At 43.9% G+C, this 20,340-nt stretch overlaps 1 protein-coding gene across 1 annotated transcript in view; it reads right to left on the bottom strand.

Moving 5' to 3' along the window:
* Positions 1-20,340, bottom strand: part of LOC100010958 (S-adenosyl-L-methionine-dependent tRNA 4-demethylwyosine synthase TYW1) — a 252,040-nt gene that overhangs the window by 197,092 nt on the left and 34,608 nt on the right. Inside the window, exon 8 of the mRNA XM_007485684.2 lies at positions 13,859-13,976. Within this exon, the coding sequence (XP_007485746.2) occupies positions 13,859-13,976 (118 nt within the window). The remainder of the gene's footprint in view (positions 1-13,858; positions 13,977-20,340) is intronic.

Genomic DNA, 20,340 nt, shown 5'->3' with positions numbered 1-20,340 from the left:
TCAATCCAACCCAGTTTCCTCTCAATTCTGGGTCCAATGTATTGTCTTGTATTATCCATCCCGATATATATATATATATGTATATAAACATTATACACACACATTGATATGCTAATGGACAAACCCCATAGGTATGCCTATAAGTACATGTCTAGCCTAAGCAGTAAAAGTTCTTTCTTTTACCTTTTTGTTTTTCTCATTATTTTGTCTTCCTCCTTCCTTCCTTGGGGAAAAACAAAACAAAACTCTTATAAACAAATATGGGGGCAGCTGGGTGGCTCAGTGGATTGAGAGCCAGACCTAGAGATGGGAGGTCCTGGGTTCAAATCTGGCTTCAGACACGTCCCAGCTGTGTGACCCTGGGTAAGTCACTTGACCCCCATTGCCTAGCCCTTACCACTCTTCTGCCTTGGAGCCAATACACAGTATTGACTTCAAGACAGAAGGTGAGGGTTTAAAAAAAACAAATATGCATAAATATGCAAAATGAATGGCCATATTGGCTATGTCCAAAAATGTGTCTCATGTTGCATATTCAAGTCTACCACCTCTGTCTTCTTCATTGGTCCTCTGCATTGATGAGAATTCTTAAGTCTTTCAAAAATGTTTATCTTTATAATGTTGTTACTGCCTGAACAGTTCTCCTAAGTTCTGGTCATTCCATTTTATATCAGTTCTTACAAATTTTCCCAGGTGTCTCTGAAACAATCTCTTCATTTCTTTAAGTCACAACAATACACCATTACATTCTTATTCTATAATTTGTTCAGCCATTCCCCAATTGATGGGAATCGCCTTAGTTTCTAGTTCTTTGACATTACAAGAAAAAATGCAACAAAAAAATAGTTGCAAAAAAAATTGTACAAATGGGTTCTTTTCCTCTTCCTTTGACCCTTCTGAAGTATAGGTCTAGTAGTGATCTCAATGGGTTAAAAATTACATATGGTTCAGTGACTTTAGGGGCATAGTTCCAAAAGAAGCAGACATTCTACACTCACTTGGTTTTTGGTGTGGGAATGATTAAAGCAAGCCCTTTTGAGGACACCTTTCTCTATCAAAAGGATTTGCAATGTTTCAGAGCTTCATAAAACCTATAATATATCTCCCATAAGCAGGACCATCTAGAGGCCCTTATTATCCAAAGGGAATCCTTCCTTCTTCAGCTCAGATGCTGAGCTGGATCTCCTCCATCCCAATGGTGAACAACTTTGGTAAGCGTGTCTCCCCGATATCTATGATGAAAGTTTATTATCTCTGTGGCCAAGAATCTTGAATTATTCTGAAAAATACATGGGGATGCCATGTTGGAAAAAAGCCCTTAGGGTGGCATTTTGGTCTACCAAGTCAAATGCTTTTCCATAACAATGTAATGGGACCTTGTATTCAGTCAAAAAGACGATGTGGCTACTGGGGGAGGGAGGGTATTGCTTGTGGCCTGAAAGTCTCTTACTAACCTCCTTGTTGAGGATGCTTTCAATGTCTGTGTGGATGATTCTCATAAAAAATTCAGACAAATGGGAAAGAAGGCATTCAGGCTAATTGTTGATGTCCTGACTCAGTCACCTTTTCTCAAAATTAATAAGAGCTGAGATTCTTTCCACACCTTTGACCTGTTCTTGTGACTCAATCCCTGACCACTCACAATGATGTCAGCCCCTCGCCCGGATGTCCTCTTAGGTACGCTTGGTGCAATTCAGCTGCTTCTTCTCTCTCTGATACCTCTTCTATTTCTTCTGTCGGTCTCCCTGCTCCACAAGACTTTACCAATCAGTTGACTTGATTTGGCTGCCATCTCTCACCAGGTTAAATCAAGTGTCTGCTGACTAAGGAGCTTTGAGGCTCTCTAGCCTCCCTGGTAAAAGATTTCTAATTAAGCTAAAAGGAACTATTATATAATCTATATCTACTGACCTTTCTTTCAACCATTATGTGCTTTGTATGATTGATCCCTTGACTGGATAGGTCAAGAGTGAGTTGCTTCTGCTGACCACATGGTGTTTTCTCCATTTTATTTTCTCTTATAACAACTGTTGTTGCCTTCACAAGTCAATGTAAGCAGGCAGCTGGTTCAGAAATGATTCCTGCATCAATAACAAGTCATTCTCTGTCTATTATGATATAATCAGTGCCATTTTCATGATATTATTTAGTGCCCGTGTTTTCCAGCCCCTGACAATTCTGTCCTTGAATAAAGTATTCATGCCGATAGGCACCAGACTTCTGTGGAGCCCACAAGTTTTTAACCTCTCTCGTTCCTTATTCCTGATCCTGGCTTTCCAAAAATATTTCTCACGATCCTCATCTATTTCCAACTTTGTACTGAAATCTCTAAGTATCAAAGCAAATTATATCATTTGAAGGGTTATACCAAAGTCTTCGAAGAACTTCTCTGTATGCTCATCCTCTCCAGTAAATGTTGGGGCAATAGTCTACAATGATTTTTGTGGTTGTCTTTTTACAAATACTTATCCTGAGCAAAACCAATGAACAGGCTTTATGAAGCTCCTACTATATGCCAAGAAGGCACCAGGGACACAAGTACAAAGAATGAAACAATCTCTGTTCACAAGGAACTATGTTTTAATGGAGTCCATAAAATTAGGCACACAATAAAATCAATTCTACCAAATCTTTTAATTGTCTCTCCAAGAAGAACCTGTGAGCTAATCCTGGCCTTCTGATTTCATTTGTAGAAAGAATTTCAAGATTGATACAATTCTGTTGTTCCCAGGATATGTCCACTCATTTGCCACTGGTCAAAGATCTCATATTTAGATTTTAAATTTTTTTTTTAACTCTTACCTTCTGTCTTGGAGTCAATACTGCTTATTGGTTCCAAGGCAGAAGAGTAATAAGGGCTAGGCAATGGGGGTCAAGTGACTTGACCAGGGTCACACAGCTGGGAAGTATCTGAGGCAAGATTTGAACCTAGGACCTCCTGCCTCTAGGCCTGGCTCTCAATCCACTGAGCTACTAGATTTTAAAATTTTATAAATGTGGGGAGAAAAAAAATCTCTGTAGCAAGTTTCACTAAATAAAGATCCCATTTCTAAGATACATAAGGAATTCATTCAAATTATTGTCCAATTCCAATTTCCTATTCTCCAATAGATAAATTGTAAGAGTATATGAATAGGAAGCTTTCAAAAGAAGAAATCTAAGACATCAACAATCATATAAAAATGTTCCAGATCTAATAATTAGAGAAATGTAAATTAAAGTAAATATAAGTTTCTATTTCACATCTATTATCAAAGTTGTAAAAGAGTAAAATAACAAATGCTAGAGGGGCTATGAGAAAACAGATATACTAGTGCATTGTTGGTGGAGCTATGAATTGATCCAGTCTTTTGAGGAAGCAATTTGGAAGTTACCAAACTATGCATACTCTATAAGCCAGCAATATCACCACTAGGTCTATACCCCAGAGAGTACTTACAGGTACAAAAATTTTTATAGCAACTCTTCTCATGGCAGCCAGAAACTGGGAACTAAAGAGCTGTCCTCTTTCTTGGGTAATGGCTAAACAAAATTGAGATATATGAGCATAACGGAATATTATTGTGTCCCAAGAAATAATGAAATGGACAATTTCAGCAGAAACCAAGAAAACCTTTGAGTCAATGCAGAGCAAAGTGAGCAGAACCAGAACAATTTATATAATGACAACAACATTATAGAGAAAAACAACTCTGAAAGACTTAGAACTCTGATCTAACTAATTCTGATAAGCTATGAGTCCAAAAGAATGAAGACAAAACATTCCACTCACCTCTTAACAGAGAGAGGTAATGAACTTAAAATGTGGGACGAGGTGAGGGATGGGGAATTTTCAGACATGGTTAAGGTAGGAATTTGGTGGGGGGTTTTCAGACTTTGTAGATATGCACTGAAGGATTAGTTTTGTTTTTTGTTTTTAATTTGCTTAATGGAAGAAAGGTCGTAAGAAGGGCATATTAATCAAAATATATGTTACTTGAATAATTTTTTTTTTAAACCCTTACCTTCCGTCTTGGAGTCAATACTGTGTATTGGCTCCAAGGCAGAAGAGTGGTAAGGGCTAGGCAATGAGGGTCAAGTGACTTGCCCAGGGTCACACAGCTGGAAAGTAGCTGAAGCCAGATTTGAACCTAGGACCTCCCGTCTCTAGGACTGGTTCTCAATCCACTGTGCTACCCAGCTGCCCCCTACTTGAATAATTTTTAAATGTTTAATATAGATTTCTTCAAAATGATTTACTACTGTATCAATATCATATATGTTATAAAATATACACAAAAAATAGAAACTGCAAAAGACTGAAATAAAGTTAAAAAACAATATTTTAAATAATTCTATTTTTTCCAATAATACCACAAAAAACGTGTTTGCTCTCATTGTTCGAGTCATTATTCATAAATTATTTTTGCAAGGAAGTTGTCACTGAATGGGATGCATTATTTTCAAGATTCTTGGTTTAACCCTTTATGATCCAGAGCTTCAAAGGTCTGACTCCACGTAGAGTTTATGGAGATGCCTGGTTTTAATGGCTCTCCCAGCTGAAGGAGACTTCACAAAGAGACACAGATGCAAGATGGAGGAAGCAGATCATCGGCTGCACATGACTAAGGCATGGAACTCATTGTTCAGTGCCATCCACCAATTAGGCAAAGGTTTATGTTGAAATTCAGCTAGTAAATTTCCAACTTCCCTGATGTCAAGCATTTGCTCCAGCAAGTTCATTGGAAGGCGCTGCATTTTTATATTTTTACCAAAAAAGCTCAAACACTTACTGACACTCTTTATTTGGAAGATTTTTAAACAGGTTGGAAATTCTATTCTCAAGTTTCCTAGGGGGTGACACCCATATTTTCACAAGTTTTGATGAACAAAAGCCTAGTTTGTCAATGTCGTGCTAGGCATCATGGCCTCATATGATCATTAGCTAATACATATGTTGACTGAGGTTCTAATTAAGTATTGGGGATTCTCTTGTTGGTAATTCTTGAATCCTTTTGACTGACTTCAAATCTGATTAGGTCATCATTGTTTTCTCCTCATAATATGGCTCATGAGTCCTGCCATCTTCTTCTTCCTCACTTGTACTCAGCTTACTAGTATTATCCTCAAGCTGAGGCTTCTTTACATTAATTGCTTGGAGCTACTAGGCTATTCCAAGAAGATTTGTTTAGGTAAGACTAGATCACTTAGGAGGCAGCTAGTAGATTTAATAGCCAGGGCCTAGAGATGGGAGTTCCTGGATTCAAATCTGGCCGATGTGACCCTGGCCAAGTTACTTAACCCTCACTCTTCTACCTTGGAACCAATACTCAGTATTGATTCTAAGATGGAAGGTAAGGGTTTAAGAAAAAAGGATGGGGGCAGCTGGGTGGCTCAGTGGATTGAGAACCAGGCCCAGAAACAGGAGGTCCTAGGTTCAAATCTGGCCTCAGACACTTCCCAGTTGTGTGACCCTGGGCAAGTCACTTGACCCCCATTGCTTAGCCCTTACCACTCTTCTACCTTGGAGCCAATACATAATATTGACTCCAAGATGGAAGGTGAGGGTTTAAAAAAAAAGAAAAAAAAAGACTAAATCACTTAAACTGAAACTTCTCTTAACCAGCAGGCAAATGTAAATTGTGATATGTCAAAACAGAACTGAAAATGAGCAAACAAGTGAGGGTGACCCCTATCAACTCCCACTTTTCCCTTCAAATCTATGACATGGAACTATCCAACACAGAGACCAGGCCAGTATTCACGTGTTAAATTTTAGTAAAGTTCCATTTCTTTCTTCTTTTAGATGAAAAAATATATAATTAGAAGAAGCTCTACTATTTCCTTTCCAAACCCCAGTGGATGGTCGTGTATACATCCTGAGAGGCATATACTCCACCGTGGACTTTATTGCTCCTGCTCCCTGGGGATTTTTGGTGAAATCCCGTGGCTCCAGGAGGTATCCATCCTTCACTATTAGGCCCTGTCTATAACCTGAACTGCTTGTTTACTGAGGACAAGTGGCTCATGGTCATTTCTCTCACTAAGCATTTCTCGGCCAGGCTTAGCCAAGTTATCCTTCATCTCTGCAGCTTAACTATACTCTAAAAATGCCTTCAAACTGAAAAACCTCAGGCTGCAACGTATACCGCTCTGTATGCAAATTCTCAAAATGTTCAGCCTCTCCTAACACTTAGCCTTCCCCCAGTATGCAGAAGCCTCCACTTCTCCAGCTGCTTGCCTGCCATGTTTCCTCACCCAGCTGCCGTGTGAACAACACGGCTTACTGATGGTACAAAGCTAAATCTTATTTATATATTTTTAGCCCGCAGGACCAAACCACCCGTGTGGGAAATTCTCTGAGAGGCATGGATTGAGTGTATTCTGAAAACCAGTGACTGGTGGGCCTCGGCAAGGCGACCTCCACGGGCCGGGGCCACAAGAGCGTTACTGCCGTCTTAGTGTTGTCAAGACCTTTGGGATATTTCCTGAAGTTTATTTAGTGCTACCCATCTTCCACAAGCCCAGATTTACATTTCAATCTCTCCCAGGACATTTTCTTACTTCAGAATAATCAGAAGTATGAAAACCTCCCACCCTCCGCGTCTGAAAAGTTACGTACTGCTCTCTAGCAGGAAGGCTGAGGGAAAATTCCCTAAGAAAATAATTTTCCACAACAGTATCCTGGATCATCTACTTCAAGGGAAAATCATAAGGTACTTAATTAAAGCGGAGATTTGCTGAATCTAAGCAAGCTGAAAACATGGGGTTGTTGGAACTGTCCATTATTATGGCTGCTAATAGGAATGATTCACACATAGTTGCTAGCACATCTGCTCTTGCAAAAAGTTCCAGTACATCAGGAGCATCTCTTATTCCATTCATCCTTCCACCTCTTCTGTGAGGTAGGAATGGGAAAGGTATCGGCCAGAAGACAGACTCTAGCACGAGAGCATCGCCGCCTTCTTTATGCTTGGCTTAGGAGTTTGGGTCTTCATCTGGGTATCTTCTTAGGCTGTGCCCCTGAAAACGGTGTGAATCTATGTGGAATCTGTGAAACACGGCACCCTCGTCTGAGGGTGGCTAAGCTCAGCCACGCTTCCTTCTCTGCTGACAGCCTCTCCTCAAGCGCCGGTCTTCAGCTGTTGATGTCCCAAAAAGGGCCTAACAGAAGTCTTACTCATTTCCACCACGTCTTCATCAGGCCTGACCATTGCGAGGAAATGAGGTCGTGTTCCTTTTAAATCATTTGGGGGGAAACGCCCGGCATATTCCTGGTGGCTGCAGCCGGAGATGTCACCTAAGCTTAGTTTCCAAATTCGAGTTTCGTCTAGCCTCTTCTCTCCACCCCACTGAGAGCCTCCAAGTACAGTCTGGAACTAACTGACATCAAGTCCTTGGCACACACCGCAGCCCCTACCCCAAAATACGGACCCCTCTCTGCTGACGCCGATGACCAAGTCACGGACCAAACAAATGGGCATCCGCTGTCTCACACCAACAGCCTATCTGCCCTGGGTGAACAGGGCAGGAGATCAGGCCTGCCAACAAACCCCAACTTCCCAACAGCTTGGGCAAACTCGAGCATCTCATTTCTCTGTCCAAAAGGTCTATCTGAGAGCAATCTTACAAATACTTTGTCTTTTTTAATGACCAGCTTACAATCCCTCCACGGCGTACAGCGTTGGATAAATACAATTCACACTTTTCTTAGCGCTCTATTCTGGTATATAATTATTCCCGTGGTGAGGGAAGGAAGAGCCGTCCAACAGCTTCTTTTAAGAATATTTGCCGTGAGGTAACCAGGCGGCTCAGTGCATTGAGAGCCAGGCCTGAAGACGGCAGGTCCTGGGTTCAGATACTTCCTAGCTAGGGGACCCTGGGAAGTCACTTAACCCCAGCTGCCTAAAGCAGAACGTAAGAGTTAAAAAAGGAGCATTCCCAGGGCCCTGCCTTCTGCCCCTCTTCTGCCATGCGCTGTTCACACCTTTCGCTAGGGGGCTTTCCCGTGATGAGGGAAGGCTGCGTGCTCTGCAGAGGCCGGGAGTGTGGCAGCCAGACAGGGCTGACTCTTCAAGCAGAGTTCTCATCTGAACACAACGCAGCTCCAGGAAGGCCGCGTCACGGAAGAAAGAGAAGGCCCAGATGAAGGCGAGCAAGCCTGGGGTCTAGTTCTGGCGACCTCGCCTCGAGCGCTCGGCACGGTACCTGGCCCACAGCAGGGGCTCAGCTCACAGCCCAGCTTCTGCAGGAGCCGCGGGCCCGGTCTCCCACCACCTGCCCTGAGATGACTCCCACCCGTGCGTGGCTCTTGTACGGACAGCGTGGCTTGTGTCGTCTCCCTCACTGGAACGGGAGGACGTGAGGCCGGGGACAGGTTGGGCTCTCCTTCCCTTTTCCCTCTCTTTTGGCTTCCCAGCACTTGGCGCCGTGCCTGGCCCGTGGGAAGCCGTGACCTTCCCTCCCTGAGCCCCTGGGAAGAAAGACACAAATACCACCAGAATGACTCTAGTTGTGAGAGGAGAGAGAACGTGCAGGAAAACGCCTGGAGAGGCCTTGCTTTCTCTCACTCCCGGCTCCCGCACTGACTGCCGCTGCACTCAAGTCATTCCAAGGAGCTCGCTCCCCCCAGCCTGTGGAGGACGTGGTGGCGGCAAGAGTGAAAACGCCAAAGGAAGCTGGCTGACGCCTTGTGGGCTCCGAGGTGGCAAAGGCGAAGGCAGCGCCCTGAGGCCCAGCCACACAGGCTCCCTGACAGGGCAGCGAATGGCCGTGTGCTACACCTCAGGGAGGAGAAGCCCAGCATTCCCCAGGGCTAGTCAGGCTAGACTGATCATGTGACCATGGGGGTGCACCCCCTGAAAAGGAGACCAGGAAGCACGTGCTGAGAGCCGTGACCAGTCTCTGGTACTCCAAGAAGCAAAGCAGGCCAGACAGAGTCAAGAAAATCAGACCTGTGCGGAGCTCCCGGCAGTCTGGGGGCGAGGGCACCCCGCGCGGGGCTCAGGAAGCGCTAGGCAGAGCCTCTGCCTAGGGTAAGAAGGGCCGGGCACCCCGCCACCACAACAGGCACAAAGAGCTGAATCAAGCTCAACGGGGGCCATGTAGAATTCCCTGGGTCTCTGGGGCTACAGAGCCAAATCCAGCGGCCCTTCCAGCCTTTTCTGGCTTCACGTCTTTGCCATTCCACCATCACCTCTAGGAACGGGTTTGGCCTCGGAGAGACATTTCCCGTCACTGAGAGGCCCAGGCTACACGGTCAGAACCAGATACGTGACACTTACGAGTGGCAGATTGCTGGGGCCCCTAACAGGAGAAGAAGCCGCATGACTGCCTTTCTTGATGGTAAGAATGAAGAAAAACTCAAAAGATAAGGATCCTCTCTGTGCGCTCTTTTTATGGTTGTTTAGTCATTTTTCAGTCGTGTTCAACTCTTCATGACCTCATTTGGGGATTTCTTGGCAAAGATATTGGAGTGGTTTGCCATTTCCTCCTCCAACTCATTTTACAGATGAGGAAACTGTGGCAAACAGGGCTAAATGACGTGCCCAGGGTCACATAACTGTAAACCTTAAAATTCCTTAGACTTATAAATGTTGGAAATTTCACCATTGGGATATTTCATACTTGGAAAATTTCTTACTGATAGTCTATTGGAATGGGAACCCCATTGGCATGGGAGGTTCCTTCTCTTCCCTTCTTCAGATTACTTTAGGACAGAAACCCTTTGCTGAACAATGGAAAGGACTTTGACCTATGCTTAAGCATAGAAAAGGAATTTCTTTGAGTCATAATTGATTTTAGAATTGATACAATGGAGATACTTGGAATCAATCTCCACCCTATTCAGTCCTAACAGGATTGAGTAAGGGCTGCAGCCTAGATCAAAATTTAATTATTCCAATCTCTACCCTACTCAGGTTAACAGGATTTAGAAAGGGCTGTAGCAAAGGATCAAAGATTTAATTATTTGAAAATATGACCTTCAACAGACATGTGCAAAAGCCAGAGACTTCTGGGCGGTCCTGGGTTTAAGCTAGAGCCTCCATTGGCACAGGGAAATTGATGGACAGGGATTGGTAGATGTGAGGACTGAGGGGAGGAACTTGGATGGTTTCCTTAAAGATCAGGGGGGTCTGGAGACTCGGTGTGGTTGAGGAGTTGGTGGAAGTAGTGGCAGTGTACTCTGAGAAGCTTGCTCTGAAGGAAGCTGAAGGTGGGGGCCTCTGAGACTGTTTCTCCATTTTGGTCACGTGAGTAATAGGGACTGATCTCTTTTCTTTGCCTCAGCTATCTAAGGGCTTGGGCCTTTTGGCCCAGCCTAAACAGAAGGGGTATTTAAGCCCTATTCCCTTCTCTCCCTTTTTCTCTCTCTCTATCTCTAATTCCTTTCTTCCTCCTATTGAAATTAAACTCCATAAAAGGTTGACAGCTGACTTGAGTTTTCATTTAGGAATTACATAGCTGAATTCCTTGGCGACCTTAAATTAATATATATCAGTCTTTTAAAGTGATTCCCTTGTCACAATAACTAATAAGTGTCTGTAGCTAGATTTGAACCCAGATCTTCCTAACTTCAGGTCCAGCACTCCATCCATGCATCACCTAGCTGCCCAATTCTTTTTATTAAATAATTTTTTTTAATCTTTATCTTCCACCTTACCATGTATTGGTTCTAAGGCATAAGAGCAGCTAAGGGCTAGGTAATGGGATTTAATGAATTGCCTAGGGTCACACAGCTAGGAAGTGTCTGAGGCTATATTTGAACCCCGGATCTGTCTCTAGACCTGACCTTCAATTCACTGAGCCACTATTAAATACTTTTTATCAGTATCATTTATTTTTCCATCACCAGAATTCTTCCCAGAATCCTTCCCCCTCTCTCCCAGAGAGGCATCCCATATAATTATATTTTTTTAGGAAAAAAAATCAGCAAAACTAATCCATATAGAGAAGTCTGAAAATATATGCAGGGTTCCACCTCTGTGGACTTCTGTCTGATATCTGCAAAGGACCTACTGGGGGTGTCTTCTCTGGCTCTCTCTCTCTCTCTCTCTCTCTCTCACTCTCTCTCTCTCTCTCTCTCCCTCCCTTTCTCCCTCTCTCTCTCTCTCTCACTCTCTCTCACTCTCTCTCCCTCTCTCTCCCTCTCTCTCCCTCTCTCTCCCTCTCTCTCTCTCTCTCTCTCTCTCTCTCTCTCTCTCTCTCTCTCTCTCTCTCGCTCTCTCGCTCTCTCGCTTCTCTAAAGCCAGGCTTGTTCTCTGTACTTGCACAGCATTCTCTTTTAATGGTTCTGTGGTCATTCCTTCCATTTATGTGGTCATAGTTATTGCCGATGTTGCTTCCTTCCAGATCAGACCGTGTCAGTCTTGCTCTCTGTGTATGTGTCCTTTGGGATACGCAGCTCTGGCCATCATTTGGATATGCCCACCTATGGGGTTCATTCATCATTTGCTCGTCCTGTAAAGATGCGATAGAGCACCCGCCCAAAGCACTGGGGGAGGCACAAGGGCTAGACGGACGTGGCTCGTCTCCATGAGGTCTCACCCTTGTGTTGGCTGTTTTTCTTTATTCTGGCCATCCTTCCCCCTCCACAATATATCTTCATATATATTCCCAGGTGCTGCCATCAGAAATAGTCTGAGGTGCCTCCATCTCCTCCTTTCCCACCATTCCTCTTCCCACACTTGCTTTTTGTTTGTTTTATGCCAAACCACTCAATGCTGTGCCTTAAATGCACTTAGCATCCTTCAGCAGAAGCGTCTGCTCTCAAAACATATGCTTTCAGTAAGTACCGAAGAGTCTTACCCCGAGTCTGTACCTTGGGCCGAGCGTATTTGCTGCTCAGAATTAAGCACAATGGCCTGAAACCGCCTCCAGGAGGTCTGGGCATCTTCTGGTCACATTTAAACTGTTGCACTAACACCAGCGCTAACGTTACTGGAATCAATATGGAGCTCACCTCCATTGCCATAAATGAGATCGATTTTCCTGGAGGGTATAAATGATTAGTGTGGAGTCCAAAGGGCAACGGGTGAAAGTCAGACAAAGGCCCAGCATCCCTGGGAGCTGCAAAGTTAACAGACTGGTTCAGGGGCCTTTTATGCGCCCAATTATGCCCTCAGGGATCCCACTAAAAGGTGTTGACTGGCTGAGGATGAATCAGCCACAGCATCTAGTCCAATCACTGACCAGTTTTCTACCTCAAATAAAATAGTATCAGTAAGTATGTAGTTCTCTTCATCCACAAGGCCTTCAGGCCAGCTTCAGGGATGAGCATGCTCATAGCCACCTAATACCAGTCATTCAGCAAGCATTCGTCAAGAGCCTCCTCTGCGCTGGGCCCTGGGGACAAACCGACAAACACGGGCCAGTCCCTGCCCTCCAGAAGCTTCCATTTAACCAGCAGGCGTGTGAATCTGCCCTGTTGGGATCCTCTTAGAGACAGCTGCACGCACGGGGCTCCCCAAGAACAAGCAGGCAAAGCATGAGCCACACAGGCTTTAAGTGAGCGCCCAGGCATGGACTGACCACATTTCATTATCTGTCACCCAAGGAGGAGCCTGGCTAATGCAGGGGCCTCTCAGCAGAAGCACAGCCACCAAGTGAACGCTCTACCCCAGCAACTCAAGAAGACCGCCTAAGGCCGGCATGGGGCCCCGGGACAAGGAGAAACATCCGCACCCCTACAACCACAGATCTGGGCTTAATTACGCCCCCCATCGGTGTGCAGAGACTCAGGGTGGCCGTGGGTCAGGTCACTGCTCGGACACATTCTGGCTATAGGAGAGCCCGTTTACCCTGCAACAAAATGCCAGAAAAGCTGCCCATTTACCCAGGGACGAGGGATTTCCCTACTAAGAGGTCCAGAGGAATTGGGGGAGTGGAGGTGGCCCTAATGATCAAACAAGGAGCCTGGATTCAGAAAGGAAAATTGGATTCAATACTTCTGAAGTCCCCTGGAGCTCAACCAAGCCTCCTATGGTTCTCAATTCCATTCAACTTCATAAGCAAAAGTATCTGTTCTGAACGGATATGGAACCAGGCCAGGGTAGATCCCTATAATGGGGAAAAGAGGGGGAAAGGGACAGTGAAGAGTGTGAGCATTTAGTCCATTCACGCCTAAGGGAAAACACCATCAGCTCGGACAGTTTCGGTGCTGATAATAAGGCAATGACTTAAATTTGACTTCAAGAGACTGATACTGCATATGGGTAGTTTTTAGGGCACTATAATGAATATGAGTTTAAAAACTTCAAGTCTGGCATCTGGTGAAATACATGGAGAAAGCAAAAGAATACCCAAAGCTACTCTGAAGTCCACCTACAATGAACACTCTAAAACATTTTCCTGAGATTGGCAGAGCTGCATTTCTTAAATGGATCGCCTTCAAGGTTCATTGGAATTCATTCACCCTTTTGAAATGAATTTCAGCACTGAAATAACCACCCTTGAAACCAAGGCAGAGAAACTTAAGTAAGAAAAGGATTACCAGAAATAAGCGAGCTGAGACTTAAAGGTACACACTAGGAGGCACCCACTGAGAAGCCAGAGATGAACACATGGCACATTAAGGCGTCTTCTGCCCCAAAACATGCACCAGAATGACAGGATAGGCAAGCCAACAAGGCCAATGAGAACATGTCGGTCTTCACAGCAAGCCCCAGGCCAAAGCCTGGGCACTGGGCACAAGAGGCAGTGCAGGGCACACTCACTGGCATTCTACACTAGTCATTCTCCTGAAGCTCCTGAACCAACTCAAGGACACAGGAGTAAATAAACACCTCCTTCCTCCTTCTGCTCCTCTCCTGGAGGCAGGCCCTAAGTTAGCAAGCTTCAAAAAGAATATCATCTGCCAAGAGTCCACTGAGATTTTCACCTTGTTTGGAAAGAGCTTCTCGCAGAGCTGGAGTAATCATCTCTCGCTTTTCACGGGCTTCGTTCTTCCCAGGACTCCGAGACATATCCTGCTCCATGTCCTGCTGCTCTCTTTCTTTCTAAATTAAGAGAAAAAGAAGGGAGTTCAGGATTGTCCCCAGCATCCCTATAAAAGTCCATCCTTGACCCCAAGCTGCCAATCTGCCTCATCTCCAGGGCTAGATCTTTCCAGAAATGCCCAGACAGAACACCACTGGGACTAAGGAGAAGCACGGGAAGACTGACACGAATTAACACGTAACGAGGTCGGCAGAAGCAGGACCCTTCCCCAAAGAGTTCCTGGAGAAACAAAGGACTCCAAATGAGAGGCCCTCAATACACTGCCATGTGTGACCCAGGGAAGGCACAGGCAGGGGACTATGGATGGGGAATTCAACATCTAACGTCCAATTTGTCTGTGTGGTCGGCTTTTCTGGTTTGGTTCATGTGGGGTTTTTGTTGGATAGTTTGTCCCCATCATCTTGTATCTCTTCTATAAGAGATGACATTCTGGGAAGATACACTAATATAAATGCTTCATGCAAATATAAAGACGCCAGTGAAAATGCAATTTTTTAAAAATAAAAGTATGTAAGTAAATGATAGTAGTCAAGCTCAAAGTTCAAAAACAAGACTAAGTCCAGGCAGGAACACCCTACATTCCACTATTCTTTAAACATTACACCAGGAGGCAGCTAGGTGGCTCAGTAGATTGACAACCAGGCCTAGACACAGGAGGTCATGGCTTCAAATATGGCCTTAGACGTTTCTTAGGTGTGTGATCCTGGGCAAGTCACTTAATCTTGTTTGCCCAACCATTGCCCTTCTGTCCTCGAGTTGTTACTAGGACAAAAAATAAGGAGTTGGGTTTTATTTAATAAATAAATAATGAAAGCTACATCAGTTCCCACCAACAGGGAAAAGAAATGATATTCAGAGTTAATTTCCTGCCCATCTTCTAATCAAGTGACTCCCTCCAGAAAGAAGAGGATGTGAAAATGCATGTGAGAGTGGAGAGCAAGGGCTGCTGAATAAGTAGAGTGGCCTCACACTACTGAGTCCTATTTGCAATAAAAGTTGATGTTTCGATGACTAAATATAGTCAAAATGCAAAGTTAATGAAGAATTTTGCTGCTGTTAATACAGTTTTTAACCACACATTTCCAGATGGATTTAAAGAAATTTATAAACAAAACATCAATCATTTGCTCTTATCCCCTTCCATTGCGTTTAAGTATTTGGTGGAAATGGAACAGCTCCTTTTATTTGCTATTCTAATATTTTTTTTTTGCTTTGGGTTTTTTTTTTTCACTTACAAATTTGAAGGCAAAAGACACAGGCAGGAAGGGGAAGCTACATCATGAGCCAACCTTCACCTTGAGGTGACTTAGAGCCTTTGAAGTAAATCCTCGGCAGGGCAGTGTTTTTCCACTACAAATTAAGTGCAAATTGACTAGAGGCCTCACTTCTTGCCTCAGAAAACTTTGGTCACCAACAAAAACCAAGGTCGCTGGTTCTCTTGCATCTTCCAAAAGCAACATCAATCCCAGAGTCGAGCATCGACTATGCCCTGGTCCTTGGCCCCTGACCACTCTAGCAAGCTCTACAAATGTCACAGGATGGTTGTTTTTAACCTTTCTAAATTCCTCATGGTGAAGTGGATAAACTTCTCAAGAGAGCCAGGAAACATTTTCTAGGCCAGTGCATAGAAAAAATTATCAATTTCTCTTATTAAACCTCAATATTGCTTCTCTTTAATTTAAAAAAGAAGAAGAAACTCGAGGGACAAGGAAAGAAGACATAACGCTGTAAGGGATCCCCGATTCACTCTGGAGCAGTCAGTCCTGTTCTCAGCACAAAGAGGCAACTTCTAAAATGAAAGTGAATGTCAAGTAAGGTACCTCCCCTCTCCACAAAACCAATTAATGGGTCCCAAATAACAATCAGACATTTTAACTGCACAAATGTCAATAGCCTTCATGAGGTCTGACTGGGACCTTTCTTTTCTTTTGTTCTTAATTTAAGAGATTGTTACTGATACCTTTTATTTCTTCATTACCTAGATTTCTCCATGTACCCTTCCTCCCTTCCAAAGAATCATTCCTTATAATAAGGAATTTTTCTAAAGAAAAAAGAAAGGAAGAAAGGGGGGGGGGGGGGGAATAGCAAAACCATTCCATCAAAAAAAAACAAAAATCTATGCTGTCTGCAGGTTCACATTCTTGGACCAGTCCCACCCTCACAAAGGAGTCAGGAGTGGGGAGCGCCTTCTCCATCCCTCCTTTCAAACTGTGCCTTTCTATTTCTATTGTTATATGGCCCTGACAGAAATGGCAATTCCAGTCCCAGATTCAGTCCCACTGCTTTGTCCAGAGCTGAGAGCACATCATATGCTATAGCTCCGGAAGGAAGTTATCATCAAAACAATAAGAGCAAAACCCTTGTAGCTTTACAGGGAAGAGCTTGCTTCTCTAGGGAGTATCTTAAGTCTGGTGATTCATCACTCAAGGCATCAGGAGGGAAGAGAAGGGGGAGGTTAGCTATAGAAAAAGCAGGGATATCAAGGAACAGCTGTTTGTACAGAAATTTTTTTTTTCAACTCTCAAAGAGAAGGTCAGTCAAGGCAAAAATGGGAATTGCAATATGGCAAATCCCAGCTTCTTGCTTAAGGTCAGAAAGGTTCATGTCTCTAGAGAAATAACTGAATCACCCAAGTCACTTAGAAAGAAGTTCAACCCAGCACCTCCTTTCCCTGTACAAATATTCCTGCACATCCCTAAAAGGAGAATTGGAAGGATATATGCTACCTCTAGGGCTTAACCGGTGTGTGTGAGGAGGGCAACAGTCAACTCTAAATCAGCCTGGAGCCCATGACTTCAGAATACTCTTGAGGACTCATTTCCAAAAAGAGCCTCTATTCTTTCTGAGCTGCCATGCTGGACACTTAAAGAAACTGCTAAGGGGGCAGCTGGATGGCTCAGTGGATTGAGAGCCAGGCCTAGAGACGGGAGGTCCTAGGTTCAAATCTGGCCTCAAATACTTCCTAGCTGTGTGACCCTGGGCAAGTCACTTGACCCCCATTGCCTAGCCCTCACCACTCTTCTGCCTTGGAGCCAATACACAGTATTGACTGACGAAAGAAAGAAAGAAAGAAAGAAAGAAAGAAAGAAAGAAAGAAAAGGAAAGAAAGAAAGAAAGAAAGAAAGAAAGAAGAAAGGAAGGAAGGAAGGAAGGAAGGAAGGAAGGAAGGAAGGAGGAAGGAAGGAAGGAAGGAAGGAAGGAAGGAAGGAAGGAAGGAAGGAAGGAAGGAAGGAAGGAAGGAAGGAAGGAAGGAAGGAGGAAGGAAGGAAGGAGGAAGGAAGGAAGGAAGGAAGGAAGGAAGAAGGAAGAAAGGAAGAAAGGAAGAAAGGAAGAAAGGAAGAAAGGAAGAAAGGAAGAAAGGAAGAAAGAGAAGAAAGGAAGAAGGAAGAAAGGAAGAAAGGAAGAAAGAAGAAAGAAAGAAAGAAAGAAAGAAAGAAAGAAAGAAAGAAAGAAAGAAAGAAAGAGAGAAGAGAGAAAGAGAGAAAGAGAGAAAGAGAGAAAGAGAGAAAGAGAGAAAGAGAGAAAGAGAGAAAGAGAGAAAGAGAGAAAGAGAGAAAGAGAGAAAGAGAGAGAGAGAGAGAGAGAGAGAGAGAGAGAGAGAGAGAGAGAGAGAGAGAGAGAGAGAGAAAGAGAGAGGGGGGGGGAGAGGAAGAGAGAGAGGGAGGGAGAGAGGGAGGGAGGGAGGGAGTCAAAGCACAGGGCTCCATGAGTGCTGATTAACAGCAGGAGCAAGAAGTGGAACCAATAGCCCCATCTTTAAGGTTGACTTTAATGGAGCGATGGCATTATCCATGAGGATTATGAAAACCACTAGCACTGACATTTTGTACTTTTTGGTTCCCGAAGTGCTTCTCACACATCATCTCCCTCCACTGGGGCAGTTCTTACTGTCTGCTTTCTCATCCCATGAGGTCCTTATCCAACCCCTTCTAAGGGTGCTCCACTGATGGTTTATCCGGTGGGCAGAAGGTTTCCCCTTGGACCTTTCACTATTTCATGGCTGCCAGGGTAACCTTGGTCTGCTTTAGCCTGACACATGAATTCAGCAAGCCTGCCTCCTTCTCTTATTACCAATAATGCTTTTTAAGCCTGCTTCTTTGCTCACAAGTCAGCCTGGATCTATATGCCGCTGTCTCACAACCTTGAGTGTCTTTCTACAGCCCTGACTTCTCTGAGACCCTGGTGATTCTATGACTTTGGTATATAAGGCAACACTGGAAGAATATTGGGGTCAAAAAAATCTACTACAAAGGTAATCATCTTGAGACCCTGAAAATATTGCCCAACTTTACTAAACAGCTTCCAGTCTATTGCCCATTTGAGTTCTAGGCCTAGAATTCTAGTCACCTATCATTCATGCAAAAGATCTTTCCAAGATATAAGACTTTGTGGACTAATTCAATGAGCCAACCCAAGCCAAGTCTGAACCAAAGGTATTCTTGCTCTCAGAAAGCTGGAGTTGGGAAAGCCTCGGTGGCCAACTTGTCCAATCCTCTCCTTTTGCAGAGAAGAAAGTCGAGGGCCAGGAGAGAAAAGCTTTGTCCAAGGTGGCACAGCAAGTAAAGAAAAGGCAGACTTGAGAATCAAACCCAAGTCTTCTCAGCCAAATCCATTGCTCTTCCCACTATATCCACTATATGTTCCTGTGTGAATTCCATAAGCATCTATTAAGCACCTGTAACATGCCAGGCTCTGTGGTAGGTCCTGATGATACATAGATAAAAAGGAAACAATCCCTGACCTCAAGAAGCTTACACTCTACTACAACATGTACCAAGGAAAAAAATGCAAAATAGATGCAAAGTAATTTGGCAGGAAGGTGGGGGGAATGCTAACAACTGGGCTACCTGAAAGAACCTCAGTTAAAAAGATGGCACCCAAACTGGACTTGAAGGGGGCTGGAAATTCCAAGGAGCAGAGAAGAGGTACCACTGCAGGCATGGGGTACGACCTCAGCAAAGGTGAGGAGGCAGGAGGGAGGCAGGCTGTATGAGAAATTGGCCAAGGGGACAACTGGTAAGGAGGACAGAAGCCCTGAGGGGGAATAATATGAAATCCTTCTGGAAAGATAACTTGAACACATCCCAAGAAAGAGATCAATGGAATGAAATGCCTTACACAACTATGGCTGGGGAAGGATTCTGGCCCAAACATGCATAGATGTGATTGTCAAAGATAAAACAGATAATTCAGATGAAATAAAGTTTAAAATCATTTCAACAAACACAATCAGATCAGTTAGAATAAGATAAGAAGCTATCAGTTGGGGAGAAAAAACAATAATCTTTACAGCAAATCTCTGAGCAAGGTCTGCCAGGGCCACTGATACAAATATACGAGAACAAGGACCACTTCCTAAGACATCACTTTTTAGAGGAAAAGAACAAGCCATTTTCAAAGGAATAAATGCAAATTCTCAACAACTACATGAAAGCATGCTGCAGAACACTAAGAAAAATGTAAATTAAAGGTACACTAAGAATTCCCATCTCACCCATTAGATTGGCAAAGATCCACAAGGGATAAAACTGAACATGCTGGAGGGTTCAAGAGGGAAAGAGGCCCATTAATTCACTATTTGTTCCTGTGTGAATAATAAAATCATCAAACCATTCTGTAAAACAATTCTGAATTATACTAGGAAGGTTACTAAAACTGTTCAGATCCTTTGACCCAGCAATACAACTAGGAATAGGTCCAAAGAGGTCAGAAGAAGAAGAGGTCCCAAATGTACAAAAATATTTAGAATAGCATTTTTTGTACAAAAAAGGAAACACAACCAAAGGGGGCATCCACTGAAGGGGAAACAAATGTGGCACCTGGTCTAAGGAAATATCATTGTGTCCTAAGAAATATTCAGAGAAACTTGGGAAGATTTTGTGAAGAGAGGCAGAACGATGTACGTGGAACAAGGAGAATCATTTACACGACAGTCACAAGACTATCTGCAGAGGCAACACCGGAACCCTGACTGGTGCAAACCAATGGTGACCTCAGAGGACGGAGTGAGACTCAGGAAAAGCTTGCCTCCCTCCCACCGTGGTACCGAGGGGGTGGACTGCGGGTACCGAAAGATTTGTGTTATTCAGCTGTCCTTCTTCATTACAAAGAACGTTCTCATGAAGGGGTGTCAATGGGAAAGGACAGCAGTGTTAAAAGGAAAAGGGCATCGGCAAAACTTCTTTTTTAAAGAAGACATAAGGGAATGTGGTCATGTGACTGACAAGAGGAGAGTTATTTTCCAGCAACTCTCAACAACTAAAAACCTCAAAAAAAAAAAGAATTACATGCCAGATACAGACTCACCGCAGCTGAAGCCACAAGATAAGAAAGCAGAAAAGCTTCATGAATAACAGGACAACA

Source organism: Monodelphis domestica, chromosome 2 (assembly GCF_027887165.1).
Source record: "Monodelphis domestica isolate mMonDom1 chromosome 2, mMonDom1.pri, whole genome shotgun sequence".
In the NCBI taxonomy this organism is placed as follows: domain Eukaryota; kingdom Metazoa; phylum Chordata; class Mammalia; order Didelphimorphia; family Didelphidae; genus Monodelphis; species Monodelphis domestica.
The sequence above is the reverse complement of the archived record's forward strand: the minus strand, read 5'-3'. Positions and strand labels throughout refer to the sequence as shown.